Source organism: Gracilinanus agilis, chromosome 3 (genome assembly GCF_016433145.1).
Source record: "Gracilinanus agilis isolate LMUSP501 chromosome 3, AgileGrace, whole genome shotgun sequence".
NCBI classification, from domain to species: domain Eukaryota; kingdom Metazoa; phylum Chordata; class Mammalia; order Didelphimorphia; family Didelphidae; genus Gracilinanus; species Gracilinanus agilis.
The window spans coordinates 413,292,098-413,314,834 of record NC_058132.1 but is presented as its reverse complement, the minus strand read 5'-3'; the positions used below and the strand labels follow the sequence as shown (position 1 = coordinate 413,314,834).

Here is a 22,737-nt window from a genome sequence, read left to right as displayed (position 1 = left end):
TTTAGAGCCATGCATTATTCATTTCAATTTTCAAAAAGCTTTGAAAGTTTAATCATTTTGAAAAACAGAAGTCAGCAGTGCTATCAACTAACTAAGTCCCACAGTTCAAGGTAGAAATGACTAAAATTTTATTCTAAAATTGGCTTTGAGTAGTTTTCCAAATTTGGTTCAGTTTTACCTGTTATATCTTGAAATATTTAGGATTCTTAATTCTGCTTGTGTACTTATACTTTAAAGAGAAATAAAAGGAATGGTTTGAATTATCTTTGATATTATCAAAGTTTCATTTTACATTTGATATAATTTTAACACATTAAGTTGACGCCCTAGTAATGTTATGACATACAGGGGTAATGGAGATCTTTCATTTTCTAATTGGTTAAATAATTTTCTTTCTGGTGGGTAGTTGAAACATTACTGGCCTTAAGTGATTCATTCAAAAAGAAGTGCTTCCCAAGACCAAGATCTCTGGTCTACTACCTGATAGAATATTTCTTTATACTAGTATAATTTTTGTTACCCATATTTTTTAATGGATTTCATTTACTTTAAAGGAAATGGAAGTGGAGCAACCTTGTGTTCAAGAATCTAAGCGTCATGTCTCTGAAAACAGAAAATCAAGATCTAGGTCAGCATCAAGGTGAGGGGAATATAGCATAATTTTCCAGGGATGAATACTTTGAGATGAGAAAATTTCTAATCATTTTGCTTACCTTTGAATCAAGTTTTCCAAATTAATTTGACTTTGAAACATTGTTTTAACCATACATGTGGGTTTGCAAAATCCCTAAATACCTAAGAAAAGAGAATTAGGAGATAGTACAAAGCAAAGATAGACAAAGATTTCAAGAGTCATAACTTGAGAATAATGGATGACACTTTGTGTGAATGGAGTACAAGCGGAAGGGTTTGTATATATTAGACATGGAACAGATGATAGAATGTATGTAAAGTATTTGTTTCAAGCACTTGATGAAGGGAATGTATATGAATGAGATAGTGACAAGATGCTGCCTGATGGTCTGGTCCCTCAAATACTTATAGAACGAGACTCCCATGTACCTATATTTGTTTTGTGGAAGGGAGAGTTTTCTTTCTGTGTTTCTTCTCTTTCTAGTTTAGTATCAACACTAGATTTATTTGGTAGAATTTCTTCCTCAGCTATTTTTTCAAGTAGTTTATATAGTATTGGAATTAATCGTCATTTATTTATTTATTTGGCTTAAGCTGTAATATTTTTATTTTTTTTTATTTTGAATATTCCCATAGTTACATATTTCATGTTCTCCCCACCCACCTACCCACCCCCGTAGCCGAAGCACAATTCCACTGGGTTTTACTTGTATCATTGATTAAGACCTAATTCCATATTATTGATAGTTGGACTAGAGTTTACCCAATAATATCCCCATCAGCCCATGTGTTCAAGCAGTTGTTTTTCCTCTGTGTTTCTACTCCCACAATTCTTCCTCTGAATGTGGCTAGTTTTCCTTCTCATAAGTCCCTCAGCATTGCTCTGGATCCTTGCATTGCTGCTAATAGAGAAGTCTGTAATGTTTGATTGTACCACAGTGTATCAGTCTCTGTATACAATGTTCTCCTGGATCTGCTCCTTTCACTCTGCATCAATCCCTGGAGGCCATTCTAATTAATTGTTATTTAAATTTTTTGGTAGAATTCACTTGTGAATCTGTCTGGTCCTGAGGCTTTTTTCTTAGTAATTCATTTCTTTTTCTTTTTCTGAGATGGATTGTTATATTTCCTCTTCTGTTCATCTGAGCAATTTCTATTTCTTTAAGTACTCACTAAATTCACTTAGATTATCAGATTTATTGACATAGAATTGTGCAACATAACTCCTAATAATTGCTTTAATTTATTTTTGATTGGTTTTAATTTTGCCCTTTTCATTCTTATACTGATAATTTGGTTATTCTTTTTTTAAATCAAATTAGCCAATGATTTATTTTATTGGCTTTTCCCAATAAAACTAACTCCTTGTCTCATTTATTAGTTCAATGGTTTTCTTAATTTCAATTTTGCTAATCTCTCCTTGGATTGTTCAGGATTTCTAATTTTGTGTTTAATTGAGGATTTTTAGATTTCGATTTTTAGTTTGTTCTAGTCTTATTAGTTATATACCCAATTCATTGATCTCCTCTTTCTCTTATTCTATTGCATTTTAAGATATAAATTTTTCCTTAAGTATTGCTTTGATTATATCCCCAAAATTTTGGTTTGTTGTCATTCTCCTTATTGAGATTATTGATTATTTCTGTGATACATTCTTTGACCCTCTCAATCTTTAAGGTAAGATCATTTAGTTTTCAGACATTTTTTATCTTCTTCAACCATTTATAGCCCCTTGTTCATTGTAAATTTTATAGCATTGTGGACTGAAAAGGATGGACAGATATCCATTCCACATCGTGATTATCTCTATCATGGTTTTGATAAATTGTATGTTGGTGCAAAACACTAAATGAGAATTTGGGGGGAATTTTTAATTTACGTTGATCTGCATATAGCCCATGATCAAATACTTAAGCCATATTTTACATTACTCTATTATAAACACCCCATAAAAGAAAAATAAAAAAATTCAGATTTCTCTGGTACAAAGGGAGGGTCAAAATATTTTATGTGATCTCAGGGGCATTAACCCCAGAGATGTAATTTTTCTGTTTTTCTGCATGGACTGTGAGGTTTTTATATCTTATTATATGATCAGTTTTTGTGAATATACCAAATACTGCTTGGGAATAGGTATATTTCTTTCTATTCCTACTCATTCAATTTTCTCCACAGATCTAGCAAGTCTAATTTTTCTAAAATTCTCTTTACCTCTTTAATTTCTTTCTTGTTTTATTCTTTGCTTTTTTTTTTTAATCTGAGAAGAGAAAGTTAGTGTCTCTTACTCATAGTTTTGTTGTCTTATTTCCTCTTATAACTCATTAATTTCTCCTTTAAAAATTTGAATGCTATGCCATTTGGTGCATGTATGTTTAATATTGACTTACTCCACATTTATGTTTCCTTTTATCAAGATGTAATTTCCTCCTTTATCTCTTAATTAGGTCATTTTTCACTTTTGCTTTGTCTAAGATCATACTTACTAAAAGCATGCTTTTTTAAAACTTTTGCTGAAGCATAATAGATTCTGCTCCAGTCCTTTATCTTTATTTTGTGTTGTCTCCCTGCTTTAAATGTGTTTCTTGTGGATAGAAAATGTTAGGATTCTGGCTTTTTAATCCATTCTGCTATCTTTGGTTTTATGGGTGAATTCATCCTATTCACATTCACAGTTTACCACAACTATGTATTTTACTCAATTTTATTTTTCCCTTGTTTATCCTTATTTTTATCTCCTTTCATTCTTTCCCTGTTCACAAAATCTTTTGCTTTTCACTAGTTGACTCCCCAAGTTCCCTCTCCATTTTGTCTGTACCCTCCTTTTTTGTTCCCCCTCCCCTTTTCACTTTCCTGTGAGGTTAGAAAGCTTTCTGTACCCGAGTGTGGATGTTATTCTCACTTTGTGCCAAATTCTAATGAGAGTAAGGTTTAAATATCACATACCACCACCTGACCACCATCACTCCCAGGTAACTTACCCCTGACTTTCTCTCCTTTTCTATTTTCTCAATATGTTCCTCTTGTCCTTTGATTTTTTTTTTTTCTTTTTGGATGTTCCATCATATTTATTTCATTCTGTTCTCTGTTTATATACTTTGGAATCTTCAATACTTTAAGTATTCCAACTATTTAGGCAGTAGGTACTTCAAGTATCATATCTTAAGCATCTTGGTTATCACCTTTCTAGGAATGTAATCAATTTAATCCCACTTATCTTGATTACTTTAAAGTATCTTAAGTACCTTAAGTATCTCTTATACCATAAGTATCTTAAATATTCTAGTTATCAACATCCCATATAGGAATATGATTAATTTAATCCCACTGATTCCCTTGAGTTTCCTCTGTCTACCTTTTTATGGTTCTTGAGTATTGATTTTTTTTTTAGCTCTTTTTTTTTTTTTTTTTTTTTTTCCCCTTTAGTTGTGTGTGGAAGTACCCATTCATTTAGAGGCTGGAATTTGGTCTGAATTCCTCCCTCTGCTGTCCACATTGTATCAGGCTCAACTTCTGCAATTACTGGACTATGTAGAGCTGTATTTTTCCCTATTTCATAAAATTTCCATTTCTTCCCCAACAATATTATCTTTAGTTTTGCTGGGGATGTGATTTTTGGTTCTAGTCCAAGATCCTTTGCCTTTCAGAATATCATATTCCATACTTTCCAGTCCTTTAACATAGAAGCTTCTAGGTCCTGTGGAATTCTGACTGGTTTCACAACATTATTATTATTATTATTATTTTTTAATTTTCTGGCTGCTTGCAGTATTTTCTCTCTGGCTTAGGAATTCTGGAATTTGGCTGTAATAGTCCTGGAATTTTTTCATTTGGAATTTCTTTTAGGAGGTGATTCGTAGATTCTTTTACTTTCACTTTCCCCTCCCTTTCCCAAGAACAGCAAGGTGGTTTTCCCTGATGTAGTCTTGCACTAATGGTGTCCATGTTTGTTTGTTTTTTCCAGGTCAATTGTTTTTCCAATGTGAGACTTGAGATTTTCTTCTGTTTTTAAATTCTATTGCCTTTGGTTTATTCCTTAATGTCTTATGGAGTCATTAGTTTCCATTTGTCCCTTTCTAATTTTTAGGGACTCATTTTCTTCTTTGAGGCTCTGTGCTTCCTTTCTTAGGAATTATTTTTGTATTTGAGAAATATCTCCTTTTCTAGGAGAAAGTATTTCCTTTTCTAGGAACTTTTTCCTTCCATAAATTTTTTTTCCAAGTTGTTGGTTTTTTCTATCATTTTCATTTCTGATATTCTAAGTCTTTTATTTTTTTTGTTTTTTGAACCTTTTTTGAAGCTCTTGACATTTTTCTTTAGAGGCTTCCCATATTTTCATTTTTGTATTGCTGCCCTCTTCTGAGTTTGCATTTCAGTCATCTCTGTCGCTAGAATATTTTTGAAATTACTTTTTCCTTGACTTAGCCAATATGCTGAAGTTTATCTCTGTTCCTTTGGTGGAGGAAATAAATATTCTCCAAGCTTGTATATTTATCTATTCCAGTGCTTGAGGTCCATTCAGGGACAGATTGAGTTCTCTGCAGAGGCAACTTTTTAGCCTCCTGCAGAGAGATTTGCAGTTGTTCAGTTCAGATGTTGTTTGCTTTGTGTCAAGTTGGGTTCTACCCACTCTCATAGAGGCTGGAACTTGGGTTGAGTTCCTCCCACTGCTGCCCACATTGTATTGTACAAAGCCTCTGCAATGGTTAGACTATGTGGATCTGTGTTCCTCCCACTGCCATCTGATCTGTATTATGTTGGTTTCCATTCTTCCTGAGCTGACTGTGCTCTTTCCCTTGCTGCTTGTACTGTATCGTATCTGTTTCATGAAGGATTGTTCAGTCAGTGTCGTTTCTCTTTTACCACAGTGAGATGGATCCTCCTTCCTCCATGCCATTCTGGGCCAGTATACTGCTTCACCTCATTTTCTTTGGTTCTGCCACTAAAGAATTTGTTTTGAGGCAATTTTGTTCTATTGTGGTCATTGGAGGGTGACTGGAGGGCTCTTGAGTGCTTCTCTACCTTCTTAGCAAATGGCAAGAGAGTATTGATACTAAATAGGAGGTCAGGCTTGCTTTCTTTACTGACTCATTGATCTTTTCTTCCAGGAAAATTTCTTTTTTTTTCTTTCTTTTTTTTTTTAAACCCTTACCTTCCATCTTGGAGTCAATACTATTTATTGGCTCCAAGGCAGAAGAGTGGTAAGGGTAGGCAATGGGGGTCAAGTGACTTGCCCAGGGTCACACAGCTGGGAAGTGCCTGAGGCCAGATTTGAACCTAGGATCTCTCATCTCTAGGTCTGGCTCTCAATCCACTGACCTACCCAGCTACCCCCAGGGAAATTTCTTAAAGAAAATTTCATAATGGCTTATGTCTTAAGTGTATGAATCTAAATAACAAATTTACATTCATACTGAACCTGCATTTTCCACACAACTTAATGGGGGTTATATGTTAGACAAAATATAAAATGAATCTTTTTTGTGTCTTTTATGGAGGGAGAATTGTTGAAGTGTGATTAGAGAGTCAGAGGTTATGTAGATGCTGAAAGAATATAGTAGTGTCTTATGTGATAAAGATCATAGCTTCAGGGTGAAGTAGCCAAGGACTAAGCTAACTAAGGACTAAGGAAACAACATAGACTTGTAGTTGCAGTGAGAAGCAAGTAATGACACAAACTGCATAAAGATTTGCCTTCCTTCTCTGCATTTTAAGTCTCTTGGTTATTTTCGGTCTTTCTTGGTTCCCAAATAGCTTTCTTCATCCTCTGCTTTCATAACTTTTTGAACTTTGCTAGTTTTGTAGGGACTCCATTTTGCTGTATAAGCTATATGAAAAAGTTAAAGTTATTTGGTCTCTTAAAGGTTAAACTAAAGTCTTTCAGTTGTCAGTGAAACATAGTAACTTTTCAATTGAAATTGAAGAGAAGAGACAAAGTTATGGGAACTTTAATGACTATTAATCCAAAATGAAGATTTTTTTCCTTCTGTTTTAACACCTATTAAATCTTGCTATCTTTTATTCCGTGACAAATTTGGTTACATTGGAAGTAGAGAGAATATATGTTATATTTATACAATTTAAGCACCTACCATGTGTTGGGAATACAAATAAGAAAAAGAAAGATAGGCCCTATCCTCATGGAAGTTACAATCTAACAGAGGAAGATTATGCATAAAAGGAAGCAGAAAAATGTGTGGAGGTGGCCATCCCATGATGGCTTACCTTCAAGGATATGATGTTCTTGTAATCAAAACCAGGAAGTGGTGCTGTTGGAAAATGAAAAGTTACCTATAAAGTTCTGAGCCCTCTAAGGAAGGGCTAATTGAAGGAGTTGGTTTCTCTGTCCTCTAGACATAACAACACTTAAAAGAGTATAAAAAACTGAATCAGTTTGCTTAGTGATGAGATTTCAGGTGATCATTTTATTCTGGGGGAAGTATTTAATATTCCTAGAATTGACTCTAGTTTAAGATGAAGTGGGGGACAGGGTGCACATGCACACATATCTGTCCTTATAACCAAATGTTAATTATAAATGAAAAAAAATTTTAGTTAGTTGGAAAGTAGTTAAGTTACATGTATAATTCTTAGATATTGCACTTGTGTGGATGCATATGAAACTTGAAAATGGTGGAAATAATTGAACCAGGAAACATGGTGTAGGATAATTTCAATTAAACTAAGGTTGAATTGAAATGCTTAATAAATTTGAGAAGAATGGTTTGGGTTTTTTTTAGTATAGATAAAAGGCAAGAGAGAAACTTTGGGAGTTAATTATGAAGTGAATTGAACGTGAAAATTAATGTGTTCAAAAAGCTTATGCTCTATATGGCTTAAAAATTGTGTTTAGTCTGGCTAAAAATCAGTCATGAATACACTTTCATTATGTTGAAAAGATTAAGAAATACCTTAGCTATCTAATATTTCTAAACTCTTGAGTTGCATTGCTAAGGTTAAAACTATGTATAATGTGTGTTTTTATGTATATTTCTATTCATTCTGTTCTCTAACAAATAATAGGTCACCCAAAAGAAGGAGATCAAGGTCTGGTTCTAGATCACGAAGGTCCCGTCATAGACGTTCTCGTTCACGTTCCCGAGAGAGGCGCCGACATTCTCCCCGATCCCGATCCCAGGAGAGAAGAGAACGAGAGAGAGAAAGAGAGCGTAGGCAAAAAGGCCTTCCTCAGATTAAACCAGAAACTGCTAGCGGTAAATCTCTTCAAATTTTCTGAAATTATCAGACCTTTTTTTGTAGTATTTTTATGTGTTTAAATATTAGTCAAACAATTGACTTTTAGGATTGGGGATAGAAAGTAGGAAGCATAAAAAGATAACCAAATGAAAATTTCAACTGTGGCCATGCTTTTCTTTCTGTGGAACCCCTTAACTCGGTGGTTCCCAAACTTTTTTGGCCCTTTCCAGAAAAAATATTACTTAGCTCTCTGGAAATTAATTTTTAAAAATTTTTAATAATTAATAGGAAAGATAAGTGTATCTGTGGCCATCACCATTCTCCTGGATCACTGCAGCACCCACCAGGGGGCGGTAGCACCCACTTTTGGGAATCACTGCCTTAACTTCATGCAACACAAAACCTTGACAAATCTCAGATCACATCATAATCTCTTAGTTTCAGGATAACTTGTTTTAAAGTTGTTAAAGTACTATGAAACCATTTGTTTCTTCCTTAGGAATATTTATAGGAGGGTGGGGAAATCAGTGAAAACTTCATGGATGTAGTGGTACCTGACTTCTTGAAGAAACAAAACCATGCTATGGACTCTTTAGTCAGTCTGAAACCCATTTTTAATGCATCTAGAATTCATAAAATTCCTAGAATTAGGAGGGAAGTAATATGTTGAAATACACTTTCCAATAATTTTTTAAAATAATCAAGTACTTGGATCTCATGTTAAGAAATCCTATACACTAAATAAAGCAAGGAAATCTGATACAGCTCTACCCTAGGAAGATTAAAATAGATACTAAACTAGAGACTGAGAAACTAACTGAGGGAATTTATATAGTGAGGGCCTTCATTAGAAGTGATGGCTTTGCAAAAGAAAAAGAAAGAAAGATGGGGAAAGATAAGCGATGTAGAGGTAAGATGGACAGGATCTGATAGCTGATTTATTTGTGCATGGAGGGGGAAAAGTATGATAGAATGCAAAAAGGAAAGTTTTGAGAACAGCAAGGTTTTGTATATTGTGAATTTTGAGTTAAAAGCGTGTTAATAGTGTGACGCATTGTCCAGTTGGAGATGTCTAGCTGACATAGATTAAGAATTGGTGATCATTTATACAGAGACAGTAATTTAAATCTTAGGAACTTGTGAGATCAGTAAGAAAACACATACATACATATTTGAATATGTATGTATGTATAACTAAGTGGTGCGGTACATATCTAAAAATATTTTTAGATATGCTCTTTTTCTTAAAAGGCTGAATATTTGGGAGGAAGGAGATTTAAAAGAAAAGGGAAAAAGCATCAATGAAACATTTGAACAATACACAGAAGAGGTTCTAAAGAAATTTCTGAAGTGGAAACAAAGTTTCTATTATGTTAAATTTAAAATGTTTTAAAATAAGCTGTGAATGTTCATGGTTGATTTTATGGTTCATATCAAGTTTTTAAAGAACATTGGATTTAGAAATTAAGAGATTTTGAGCTCAGTTTACTGGAGTAGTGGAGTTAGAAACCAAATTGCAAGAAATTAAACATTGTATGGAGAAGTAGAGTATAGAGACAGAAATAGAAACTGGTAGAATAGAGGGATGGAGGTCCTGCTATATGGATCAGGAATAGTTTTAAGAACAATAAGATTTAGGGTAGAAGTATCAGAGAGTGTGTGATGTGAGAGAGAAATTCCATAGTACAAGACAGCAAAATTTTGAAATATTAGGTCTAAGATGTGACTATTCCTTCCATGGAGATTAAGGTCTTTGGAATTGAAAAGATTGATCAACATGATATGATAAAAAAAATAAGGGCAGCGTAGAAGACAGAGCCACATGCCAAACCTCCTCAGTGGACATTTATGTGGTATTATATGATTTTCAGAGTACTTTTTATATATTATCTCATTTGATCCTCCCAACAACAACCTTGTGGGTCTATAATACTACAGGTATTCTTTTCCAGATGACTCATGGTCACACAGTTAATAGGTGATAGAACAAAAATCGAGAATGAAATAAACTAATAGATGACCACAGCGAGTTGTTTTTTTTAAGAACCATAATAGATGGGAGAGTAATAGTTTTAAAAGAGTTCCCTGAGTAATAGAAGCAAAAGATAGGCTCTGGAAGTGACATTGAGAATCAAATAATATACAAACTGTTCCTGAAACCAGATGTGTTAACACAGTATGAAAAGAGTAGTTAGCACTTGTCTCCTTTCAGGGGTAATTATGGGGGGAAACTTAAGAAGTAGGGTTTTTAAATAATGTGGGAGTGAAATTTCAGTTAAAAAAAGTACAGAATTTAAGAATGTAATAATTGGAGAGTAGTAGGGCTGACTTGAATAGAGATAAAAAGTACTGAGAATGTAATCAGGGAGCTGGATTTTTTCCCATAGTAGAAGGTGACTGTTAACCACCAGGTTTGGGGGGGAACAGGGAGTAGAAATTTCCTATAGGAAAAAGAAATATTAAGTGAGTGGCCTAATGGATTGAGTTCTTGAAGACCTGAATTTTCAAATCCTACCTCAAACACCTTAATAGTTATATTTTAAGCTTTTACCCTATTATGCTAAAAGATGCACCGAGACTCGTAGACAACCTAGATAGACTGTATATACAGTTGGAATTTGGGTGTGTGTTGCTCGTGTGTGTGTGTACGTGTGTGTGTGTGTGTACGTGTGTACTAACTGCAAGTTAGAGTGTTTTTAAGTTTTTCATTTTTAAGAAGTATTTCAAAAGAAGAGGCAGAAGGAATCCAATTGCAGTTGGGGATTGGGAATATCTTTTTGGAAGAGGTAATATCAGAATGGAGCTTTGAAGGGAGAAAAGGATTTACAAAGAAGATAAAGAAACCATTCTAAACTTAGGGGACTGTGTGCCTCCAAAGTTAGGCAATGTAGTGGGCATAGTGCTGCACTTGGATTCAAGAAGAGCTCCTTTCAAATCCCACCTCAGAGTTGTGTGTGATCTTTGGAAAGGCATCTAACCTCTATAAATAGTTGTGCAATTTAAAGCTCATAAAGTTATAAAAACTAGACTGAGACTTTTGGGACACTGTGTGTGTATATTTGTGCTTACACATATGTATGTAAACATAGATGTGAGCAATTCTAAACTTCATGACAACTGGATTTGATATTCTTCGCAGGTGGTAATAATGCTTTAGATATAATATAGATACTTAAATGTTAATTGGATGAAAAGTAGTTGAATGATAACATTTGAGCATCACTTCTAGAAATAATTGCTTTTTCAACACTTTGTCTATTAAGCAAATTTTTGATTTTCCACAGTGGACAAATCACATAATTTTCTTATGTGATAAAATGAAAACACTTGTGGTCATTTGAAAATTATTAAGTTTTACAAAAAATAAAATAGATATGTTACTTTTCACTGATGTAATTCATATGGAATTTGGAATTTATAAAGCTACAAATCACAAAAATTGATTAATAATTACTTCCACTTAGTCTTTCAGTTCAGTTATCTAGGTTATGTCAGTGGAAACCAACTGGATATTTTGCAGGTGTAATTAAGCAGGGTACACCTTTAGTGAACCTTGAATATCCTATTTTTTACAAACCTTTATTAAGATTACATGAGTTGGACTTCCGGTTAAGATGGAGGCAGAGTAAGGAGCAGCTGCTCGATCTCTCCTAACCGAAGCATACAGGACTCCTCAAGGGGACATAAAAATGAATCTATAGACGAACGAAGGGACCCCACAACAGGGTGTAGCATTGAAGGTATGTGGAATCGGGGCATTTCCACGCTATAAAGGAGTGAAATAGCTCTCACTAAAATGCGAGAGGAAGAAGCCCCTCCACCACCCCCACACCACGTACAGCCCAGAGGCCAATGCACAAGAGTGAAAGCAGGATTGGGGCACCCAGTAAGTCACTGGCAGCTCCAGGGCTTGTTCCCGAGAGCAGCAAGACTTATAGGACCCCAAGTGGCTAAAGAACGCACACGGACTTCCCTGAGCGCTGACGCGGGTGAAGGCAATACCCTAAGCGGGGACAAAGATCTCAAGCGCGGGCTAGGACCTCGAGTGGGGACCCTTTGCAGATGGGAACCGGCTGTGGAAGCAGCCCTTGAGACTGCTGAAGGAGCCTCAGGCAGAGGGGCAGACCAGGGACGACCAGGAGGCTGGACCCTGAGAACAAGGAGACCTGAGCCCTCAGGAGCCAAGAAAGCGCAGACAGACCCTGAGTGTTAAGACAAAGCTGAGAAGGGGTGTGGCTAACAATGGCAAGCAAAGAACCCCAGAAGAGAAAGATTATCAAAAGAAGAACTCTGGAACACTCGACAACTTTTACACAGAGAAAATCCAGACAACAGAGGAGGACAAACAAGTAATCATATCGAAACCTTCCCAAAACAATGAAAACTGGTCACAAGCTATTGAAGAGTTCAAAAATGAGATGTTGAGGAAGATGGAAGAGATCTGGCAAGAAAATAACAGTTTAAAAGGCACAATTTTGCAATTGGAAAGTGAGGCTCAGAAATCAAATGAACTGATAAGCAAATTGAACACCAAAAATGAACAGATTGAAAAGGAAAACCAGTCCCTAAGGGCTAGAATTGAGCAATTAGAAGCCAATGATCTCTCAAGACAACAAGAACAAATAAAACAAAGTCAAAAGACTGATAAAGTAGAAGGAAACATGAAATATCTCAATGTGAAAGTGACAGACAAAGAAAACCGGTCTAGAAGAGACAATTTGAGAATCATTGGTCTTCCAGAAAAAGCAGAAATTAATAGAAACTTGGACTCCACACTTAAAGAAATTATTCAGCAAAATTGCCCTGAAGTTCTACAACAAGAGGGCAATATAGACATTGAAAGGATCCATAGATTACCCTCTACACTGGACCCAGAAAAGTCAACACCCAGGAATATAATAGCCAAATTCAAGAGCTTTCAAGTAAAAGAAAAAAATCTTACAAGAAGCCAGAAAGAGACAATTCAAATATGAAGGAGCACCAATCAGGATCACACAAGATCTGGCAGCCTTCATGCTAAAAGACCGCAAGGCATGGAATACGATATTCAGAAAGGCAAGAGAGCTGGGCCTTCAGCCACAGATCAACTACCCATCGAAACTGACTATATACTTCCAGGGGAAAGTATGGGCATTCAACAGAATTGAAGATTTCCAAGTATTTGCACAAAAGAGACCAGGACTAAATGGAAAGTTTGATATCCAACCACAAAAATCAAGAGAAACATGAGAAGGTAAATAAGAAACAGAGGGGAAAGAAAGAAAACTCATAATTTTTTAAATTAGACTCTTTAAGGGCTTAAATAAGATCTAATTATCTGTATTCCTATGTGGAGAAATGCTATGTATAATTCTCTGTAGTGAACTCTATTCACTATTTTAATATTCACTATTATAGCAATCAGAAGAATAATTCATAGGGAGAGGACAGAATACTAAATGGTCTAAGATGACATGGGGGGTGGGAAAGAGGGGGGGGAATAGTAGGGGACACCAAGAGAAATTTGAATTAATAAGAAAAATAGGATATTCTATTACACACAAAGAGGGCATGGGAAGGGGAGGGGATGAATACTATTATAAGAAGAAGAGGAAGAGAGCAATAAGAGGTAATATTTAAACCTTACTCTCAGTATAATCAACCTGGAGAGGGAAGAGTAGCTATATTATCCATTCGGATAAAAAACTATCTAACCCTACTGAGAAAGTCAGAAGGGATAAACCAAAGGGAGCAGGGGAGTGGGGAGGTTGAAAAAGGGAGGGGAGAAGAAGGGGGAGGGAATTCATTAGGCCTTTAAAAATAAAAAGAGGGGAATAACAAGGGAGGGGGTAGAAAGGGAAGTTAATCAAGGGAGGGGATAAGGGATACAGGCTCAAAGCAAACCACTGTTTTAAAAGAAAATAGTGTAAGAAGAAGGAGTGGGACTAGGGGAGGATACAAAAATGTCAGTGAATGCACAACTGATAATTGTAACTCTGAATGTGAATGGGATGAACTCGCTCATAAAACAGAGGCAAATAGCAGAGTGGATTAGAAACCAAAATCCTACCATATGTTGTCTACAAGAAACACATATGAGGCAGGTAGACACACACAAGTTTAAGGTCAAGGGCTTGAGCAAAATCTTTTGGGCATCAAATGAGAAAAAGAAGGCAGGAGTGGCTATTATGATCTCTGACAAAGCCAAAGTAAAAATAGATATGATTAAAAAAGACAGGGAAGGTCATTACATCCTGATTAAAGGCAGTATAAACATTGATGAAATAACACTGCTCAATATATATGCACCAAGTGGCATAGCACCCAAATTCATAAAGGAGAAACTGGCAGAGCTCAAGAAGGAAATAGATAGTAAAACCATAATAGTGGGAGATCTAAATATTCCTCTTTCAGATCTAGATAAATCAAACCAAAAAATAAATAAGAAAGAGGTAAGAGAGATGAATGAAGTCCTAGAAAAATTAGATTTAATTGATATATGGAGAAAAATAAATTGGGACAAAAAGGAATACACCTTCTTTTCAGCTGCACATGGTACATTTACAAAGATTGACCATGTAATTGGGCATAGAATCATTGCAAACAAATGCAAAAGAGCAGATATAATAAATGTAACCTTCTCAGATCATAATGCAATAAAAATAATAATTAGTAAGGGCACCTGGATAGGCAAATCAAAAACCAATTGGAAATTAAACAATATGATTCTCCTAAACCAATTAGTCAAAGAAGAAATCATAGAAACAATCAACAATTTCATTGAAGAGAATGACAATGATGAGACATCCTACCAAACTCTGTGGAATGCAGCCAAGGCAGTACTCAGGGGGAAATTTATATCCTTGAGTGCATATATTAGCAAATTAGGGAGGGCAGAGATTAATGAATTGGGCATGCAACTCAAAAAATTAAAAAGCGAGCAAATTAAAACCCCCCAGGTGAAAACTAAATTAGAAATACTAAAAATTAAGGGAGAAATTAATAAAATAGAAAGTAAAAGAACTATTGAATTAATAAATGACTAGAAGCTGGTACTTTGAAAAAACAGATAAAATAGACAAAGTACTAGTCAATCTAATAAGAAAAAGGAAAGAAGAAAACCAAATTGACAGTATTAGAGATAAAAAGGGAGACCTCACCTATAATGAAGGGGAAATCAAGGCAATCATTAAGAACTATTTCGCCCAGTTATATGGCAACAAATATAACAATTTAGGAGATATGGATGAATATTTACAAAAATAAACTGCCTAGATTAACAGCAGAAGAAATAGACTATCTAAATAATCCTATATCAGAAAAAGAAATTGAACAAGCCATCAAAGAACTCCCCAAGAAAAAATCGCCAGGGCCTGATGGATTCACAAGTGAATTCTATCAGACATTCAAAGAGCAACTGATCCCAATACTATACAAATTATTTGATATGATAAGCAAAGAAGGAGTCCTACCAAATTCCTTTTATGACACAAATATGGTACTGATTCCAAAGCCAGGTAGACCAAAAACAGAGAAAGAAAACTATAGACCAATCTCCCTAATGAACATAGATGCAAAAATCTTAAATAGAATATTAGCAAAGAGACTCCAGCAAGTAATTAAGAAGATCATTCACCACGATCAGGTGGGATTTATGCCAGGAATGCAAGGATGGTTCAACATTAGGAAAACCATCCACATAATTGACTATATCAACAGTCTTAACAAACAAAAATCACATAATTATCTCAATAGATGCTGAAAAAGCCTTTGACAAAATACAGCATCCATTCCTACTGAAAACACTGAAAAGTATAGGAATAGAAGGGCCTTTCCTAAAAATAGTAAACAGTATATACCTAAAACCATCAACAAGCATCATATGCAATGGGGATAAATTTGAAGCTTTCCCAATAAGATCAGGAGTGAAACAAGGATGCCCATTATCACCTCTATTATTCAACATAGTACTAGAAACACTAGCAGCAGCAACTAGAGAAGAAAAAGAAATTGAAGGTATCAAAATAGGCAAGGAGGAGACTAAGCTATCACTCTTTGCTGATATGATGATCTACTTAAAAAATCCTAGAGAATCAATTAAGAAGCTTGTAGAAATAATCAACAACTTTAGCAAAGTTGCAGGATACAAAATAAATGCACATAAATCATCAGCATTTCTATATATTCCAACACATTAGAGCAGCAAGAGGTAGAAAGAGAAACACCATTTAAAATCACCCTAGACAATATAAAATACTTGGGAATCTATCTACCAAAACAAACACAGCAATTATAGGAAAACAACTACAAAACACTTTCCAAACAAATAAAATTGGATCTCAACAATTGGAAAGCCATTAATTGTTCATGGGTAGGATGAGCTAACATAATATAAATGAACATCCTACCCAAATTAATATACCTATTCAGCGCCATACCTATCAAATTACCAAAAAACTTCTTTACTGAATTAGGAAAAACTATAACAAATTTCATTTGGAATAACAAAAGATGAAGAATATCAAGGGAAATAATGAAAAAAAATGTGAAGGAAGGGGGCCTAGCAGTACCAGATATTCATCTATACTATAAAGCAGCAGTCATCAAAACAATATGGTACTGGCTAAGAGACAGAAGGGAGGATCAGTGGAATAGACTTGGGGTAAATGACATCAGCAAGACAGTGTATGATAAACCCAAAGAGCCCAACTTTTGGGACATGAATCCACTATTTGACAAAAACTGCTGGGAAATTTGGAAAACAATATGGGAGAAATTAGGTTTAGATCAACATCTTACACCCTACACCAAGATAAATTCAGAATGGGTGAATCACCTGAAAATAAAGAGGGAAACTATAAATAAGTTAAGTGAACACAAAATAGTATACCTGTCAGATCTCTGGGAAAGGAAAGATTTTAAAACCAAGCAAGAGTTAGAGAAAATTACAAAATGTAAATTAAATGGTTTTGATTATATTAAACTAAAAAGCTTTTATACAAACAAAAACAATGCAGCCAAAATCAGAAGGGAAACAACAAATTGGGAAAAAAATCTTTATAACAAAAAACTCTTGACAGGGGTCTAATTACTCAAATATACAAGAAGTTAAATCAATTGTATAAAAAATCAAGCCATTCCCCAATGGGTGAGACATGAATAGGCAATTTTCAGGTAAAGAAATCAAAAATATCAATAAGCACATGAGAAAGTGTTCTAAATCTCTAATAATTAGAGAAATGCAAATCAAAACAACTCTGAGGTATCACTTCACACCTAGCAGATTGGCTAAAATGAAAGAAGGGGAGAGTAATGAATGTTGGAGGGGATGTGGCAAAATTGGGACATTAATGCATTGCTGGTGGAGTTGTGAACTGATCCAACTATTCTGGCTGGCAATTTGGAACTGTGCTCAAAGGGCTATAAAAGAATGCCTGCCCTTTGATCCAGCCATACCATTGTTGAGTTTGTACCCCAAAGAGATCATAGATAAACAGACTTGTACGAAAATATTTATAGCTGCGCTTTTTGTGGTGGTAAAGAACTGGAAAAGGAAGGTGTGTCCTTCAATTGGGGAATGGCTGAACAAACTGTGGTATATGCGGGTGATGGAATACTATTGTGCTGAAAGGAATAATAAACTAGAGGAGTTCCAGGTGAACTGAAAGACCTCCAGGAAGTGATGCAGAGTGAAAGCAGAGCCAGAAGAACACTGTACACAGAGACCGACATACTGTGGTAAAATCGAATATAATGGACTTCTGTACCAACAGCAATGCAGTGACACAGGACAGCTCTGAGGGATTTATGGTAAAGATGCTACCCACATTCAGAGGAAGGACTACAGGAGAGGAAACATATAAGAAAAACAAATGCATAATCGCATTGGCTGAGGAGGACATGATTGGGGATGTGGACTCGAAACTACCACACTAATGCAACTAACAACAATTTGGAAATAGGTCTTGAACAAGGACACATGACAAAACCAGTGGAAATGTGTGTTGGCCATGGGTGGGGGAGTGCGGGGGGGGGTGAAGGGGAAAGTAGGAGCATGAATCATGTAACCATGTTAAAAATGAATATTAATAAATGATTAAAAAATTTAAAAAAAAGGTTACATAAGTTATTTATGAAAATGTGATTCTTTTATTTACAAACTATTTGGGAAGAATAAAATTAATAAACTGTATTAAGGAAAAAAGGAAGAGACAGACCACAATTATTTAAAGATATGGTTCTAGTTAGTATTGTTAAGCATTGTTTTAGTCTTGTCTTGAGTTTATTCTTTTGACCTAAATATGTCTAATACCCCAAATCCAGAACCTTCCAGCCTTTATTCATTGGGAAATTCATTACTTTTTTCTTGGGAGATGCATTAGCCTGGCCTTTTTACTAACCATTGCTTGCCATAAGCTTTCTTTATTTACTGTAATTATGCTAGCTAGGCTAGAGTATCTGTTTCAAAACTCAGTGAACTAAAATTTTGACTTCTTTCTGATCTACCTCAGCATATTGTTTGTGCTGTGACTAAGTTTAGAATGTAAAAAACAGTATCATAGGTGACTGTGATTTCCCTTCAAAATTGATATCATTCTAATTAAGTACTCATTCATTGTTACCTCTCTTTTACTTTTTTTACCCCCAACAAATATCATTTTCTGCCCTGTCCATCAAACCTACCGGTTTCCATGCATTTTTACATAGAATAATATAAGATTTTCTTTGAGCTCTGTAATTCTACAGTATGATTTTTAAAGTTTCTGTTAGAAATGGCTTTAAATGAGTTACATTTTTTTCTCTCTGAATATTATGAAAAATCCTTTGAACGTAGCTATGCAGTAATTTATTGTCATTTAAAAAAAATGGAATTTTTGCTATTTAAATCTCTAATAAAAGAATATACGGTTTGATGAAGGTATAAAATAGTATAGATATTCTATTCACTAAATCTATTTTCAGAAATACTTAGTTTTATAAAATGAATTTTTTGCAACATGCAAAGGAAAATTCTTTTTAGGAATCTTACTGTTATGTAAAGCAAATAATTATTTTCAAATAAAATAAATATGTATGTGTATCAAGAATATTAAATAATTATTTTTCCTTCAATAAAATTTTTTTTCCTTTTAAGTTTGTAGTACTACACTTTGGGTAGGACAACTAGACAAAAGAACTACTCAGCAGGATGTTGCCAGTCTTTTAGAAGAGTTTGGCCCAATTGAATCTATTAATGTAAGTATTGTCTTCACCACTAAAACTATTAGCTGTGATTAATAAGAAATTGACAGATAAAGATACAAGAAGTTTGTGGTTGACAGCAAAGAGAATAAAACTTAAAGTCTTCTGATTACATGTTTAGCATTCTTATGACTATAACCATGTTGCTGCAATGATATAGAATGGTATTGCCTGTTTTAATTTAAAGCCCAATTCTAGGGCCATGATAGAATGCCAGACCTCTGGAATCTGGAGGACCTGGGCTTAAATATGGCCTTAGATCTTAGGCCCTTCCTACCTGTGTAACCCTGGGCAAGTCACTTAACCCTGATTGCATAGCGCTTGCAATCCTTGCAATTGATATTAACACAGAAGGAAAGGTTTTTTTAAAAAAGCCAATTCTAAGAAAAGTGCTTTAAAATTAACTGTTTTATATTAGCCTAGAGAAAATTTTCCTAGCAATAATGAATGTACAAATTTATTATTAAATATGGGTTTCTAGAAATTATAGTATTAAAAATAGGGGAACAGGGGGCAGCTGGGTAGCTCAGTGGATTGAGAGCCAGACCTAGAGATGGGAGGTCCTGGGTTCAAATCTGACCTCAGACACTTCCTAGCTGTGTGACCCTGGGCAAGTCACTTGACCCCCATTGCCTACCCTTACCACTCTTCCACCTATAAGTCAATACACAGAAGTTAAGGGTTTAAAATTTAAAAAAAAAAAATAGGGGAACAGAACTTCTTGCCCAAAAAGAGTCAGACTGCCCATTTTATGGGAATATATCAGTGAAACCCTAAAGTCCTTAGCCCAAATAATTATCAGAAACCTAATGAGAAACCATAGTAAGTGACTTTACCCCAGAACTGTATGAGAAATCTTCTAGAAGCCTGAATAACCAGAAAGTGAGCTGTCCCATCAAAACCAGCACCAATATGACTACAGACTGCCAGGGACCCATATAACCTCTTATAGTTTGTGTCCTATAGCAGCAGGAGCAGAGAGCTTCCCTGAGAAAACTCCAGGAAGTTCAAAAAGCCCCCCTGATAGGGATGTTAAAAATATTGGAGAACAGTAGTAGGAACAGTCAGACCTGGATAGTACAAGACCAGAGCATCTGATAGAACTCTGTTTTGAGAGAATAGAAAGGATCCTGAAGATCCAGCACTCTGAACACAAAGAGTGTTCAGAGCTAGCAGTGGCTCAAAGGAAATAATATGAGTACCTAGTAGAAATAAATCAGGTGATTTTTAAATTACATAAAATCTCAGGAATAAAGAATTTGAAGGAAAACAAATAACTTAGAAGAGAAAGTGGTAAGTCATGTACATGAAATGGACTACGTGAAAAACTAGAAGAGACAACTAGAAATCAATGACTTTATGAGCCAGAAGGAAGGGAACAAAAGAAATTATAAGGTTTGTGATATTAAAAGCAAGTGATGTGATAAAGAGGTCAGGAGAGACAATAGGTATAATTGGACTTAATGAAAAACCATGATTGAGAAATGAAAAAGGCCTGGAAAAATCATAATTGAAAACTGTCCAGGTGTGGTAGAACCAGGAGGCTAAGTAAAGAAATAAAGAAAGAATCTGCTTAGCACCTGAAAAAAACAAGCCACAAAATCAAAACTGGAAGGAAATGATAGCCAAAATACAGAACTTTCCTGCCTAGGTAAAAATACTGCATGCAACCATAGAGAAGCAGTTAAATGTCAAAAAATTACAGTTGGCATCACATATGACAGGCAACTTCTTCCATAAATAAGAAGAGGCCTCAGAATACAGCTTTCTAAAAGGCCAAAAATAAATCCTTATAGCCAATAATAACTTGGTCTGCAAAGTTATATAAAATTTTCTAGGTAAAAAAGTGAATCTTTAATGGAGTAGTGGACTTTGAAGCATCTGTGATAAATAAATCAGAGCTAAGTAGGGAATTTTGAAATGCAAACACAAGGTCCAGAGAAAACTCAGAGAAATGAATTTACTTGATCATTTAGGAACTGTACTATAATGGTGGTGCTAATTCCTTAATAGGGAGAAAAGGAAAGGAGTATTTCTTCAGAACTTAATGTCTTAAAAGGGTATAGAAAACTACCTGGGGTTGAATTGGTTCTATTTTTAGGATTTGAAGAAGGAAAAGTAGAAAAGTTAAAAGGGAATGCATTAATGAAAAAGTATGGAACTTGATATTTCTTATGATTGGGCTATATAAGAAGAATCTAAGAAGTTGGATGAATTACTAGGGAGAGTGAGCATCCAATGAATCCTACTCTTTTATTTCATAAAAGAAGATTGAACAATTATTAATAGAGCAATTCTTTTTTTCAACCCAATATGATTTATCTGAACATGAGGCCATGTAGATTTTGCATTTTCTAGTTGAAAGAGAAAAGTAAGAGGAAGAATGAGATAGAAAGGGAGGAACACAAGAATAGAGAAGTTGAGATATGGCATAATTGTCTACTTCATTGTCGAAGGGAAGGCAGAAATATAGAAACAGTTTCATAAAGCTAACTTTACTGTCTCCAGCCAAAATGGAAACAGTAACTAAGCATGAGGACTTTTGTTTATTGACATAAGTTTAGAAAAAAAGGCTTGAAAACTACATACAAAAAGGAAAGGTAGGAAAAGCATCAGGCTCCAATATTTACAGATATAGATCTGGATTCTGTCTCCCTGACTTCAATTTTCCTGGACTTGGTTCCTCAATTTTCTCAACTTCATCTATAAAATTGGGGATGATAATAACACATACCTCAGCATTGTTGTGAGATGAAAGGAGATAATATTTGTGAAGCACTTTGCAATGTGCTTAAAGCGCTATATAAATTTTAACCTAATATAATTCTTAAATCCAGACTTTTCCAAGGTGACATAGGTAGTAATGGACGGGGGTAGGACTCCAGAAGTCTTACAATTATTGTTTCTTGTCATACCAGGTTCATATGCTTCTCTTTAATTACCTTTCTGCTCTAAGATCTAAGATTGTACATCATTTACCTCCACCCCAAAAAATGCCTAACTAGTGAAAACTAATTAAGTTGCCATTTATGCATTGGAAGGAAGACTAATCCTATTAGGCTTTTCCTTCAGTTTGGTCCCTGTGACTGATGGGGGTGGGGGGGTGGGATGGCTAATATTATGTCAGATTTTTTGACCCATTTGAATATTATCTACGTTGGCTAGATATAGGTGATGGTGGGGCAGATTATGTCAACTATGGAATTTTACCAAGATATGAATGAAAATTATTTCTTTAATACTCTTATTGTAAGAATACAAGCATGATATCAAATTCTAGGTTTAGATAGTATATTTAGTAAAATAGGGATAAGTTTAAGCTGCTGCTATCACAGTTTATTTTTTATATTAAATTTTTTTCTATTATGTATTTTGGAACAGATGATACCTCCTAGGGGGTGTGCCTATATTGTAATGGTCCACAGACATGATGCTTACCGTGCCCTTCAGAAACTGAGCCGTGGAAACTACAAAGTCAACCAGAAATCTATAAAGGTACCAATTTGGAGAAAATGTGTATTGGAGTCAGTTTTAAAACTTTAACATAAAATATTATTTCATTACTTTGAAAAATTTGACATTTGGAATTTTTGCCTACTTGTTCAGCCACTTTTGATAATATGACATTATTTATGCCGAGTAAAATTTGAAGCAATTTATGTATTCTTTTTATAGGTGATCTTTTTTTTT

At 34.8% G+C, this 22,737-nt stretch overlaps 1 protein-coding gene across 1 annotated transcript in view; it reads left to right on the top strand.

The window, feature by feature from the left end:
- Window positions 1-22,737, top strand: part of SCAF4 (SR-related CTD associated factor 4) — a 98,660-nt gene that overhangs the window by 42,086 nt on the left and 33,837 nt on the right. The window contains exons 11-14 of the mRNA XM_044669230.1: window positions 555-640; window positions 7,654-7,844; window positions 18,941-19,041; window positions 22,429-22,542. Of these exons, the coding sequence (XP_044525165.1) occupies window positions 555-640; window positions 7,654-7,844; window positions 18,941-19,041; window positions 22,429-22,542 (492 nt within the window). The remainder of the gene's footprint in view (window positions 1-554; window positions 641-7,653; window positions 7,845-18,940; window positions 19,042-22,428; window positions 22,543-22,737) is intronic.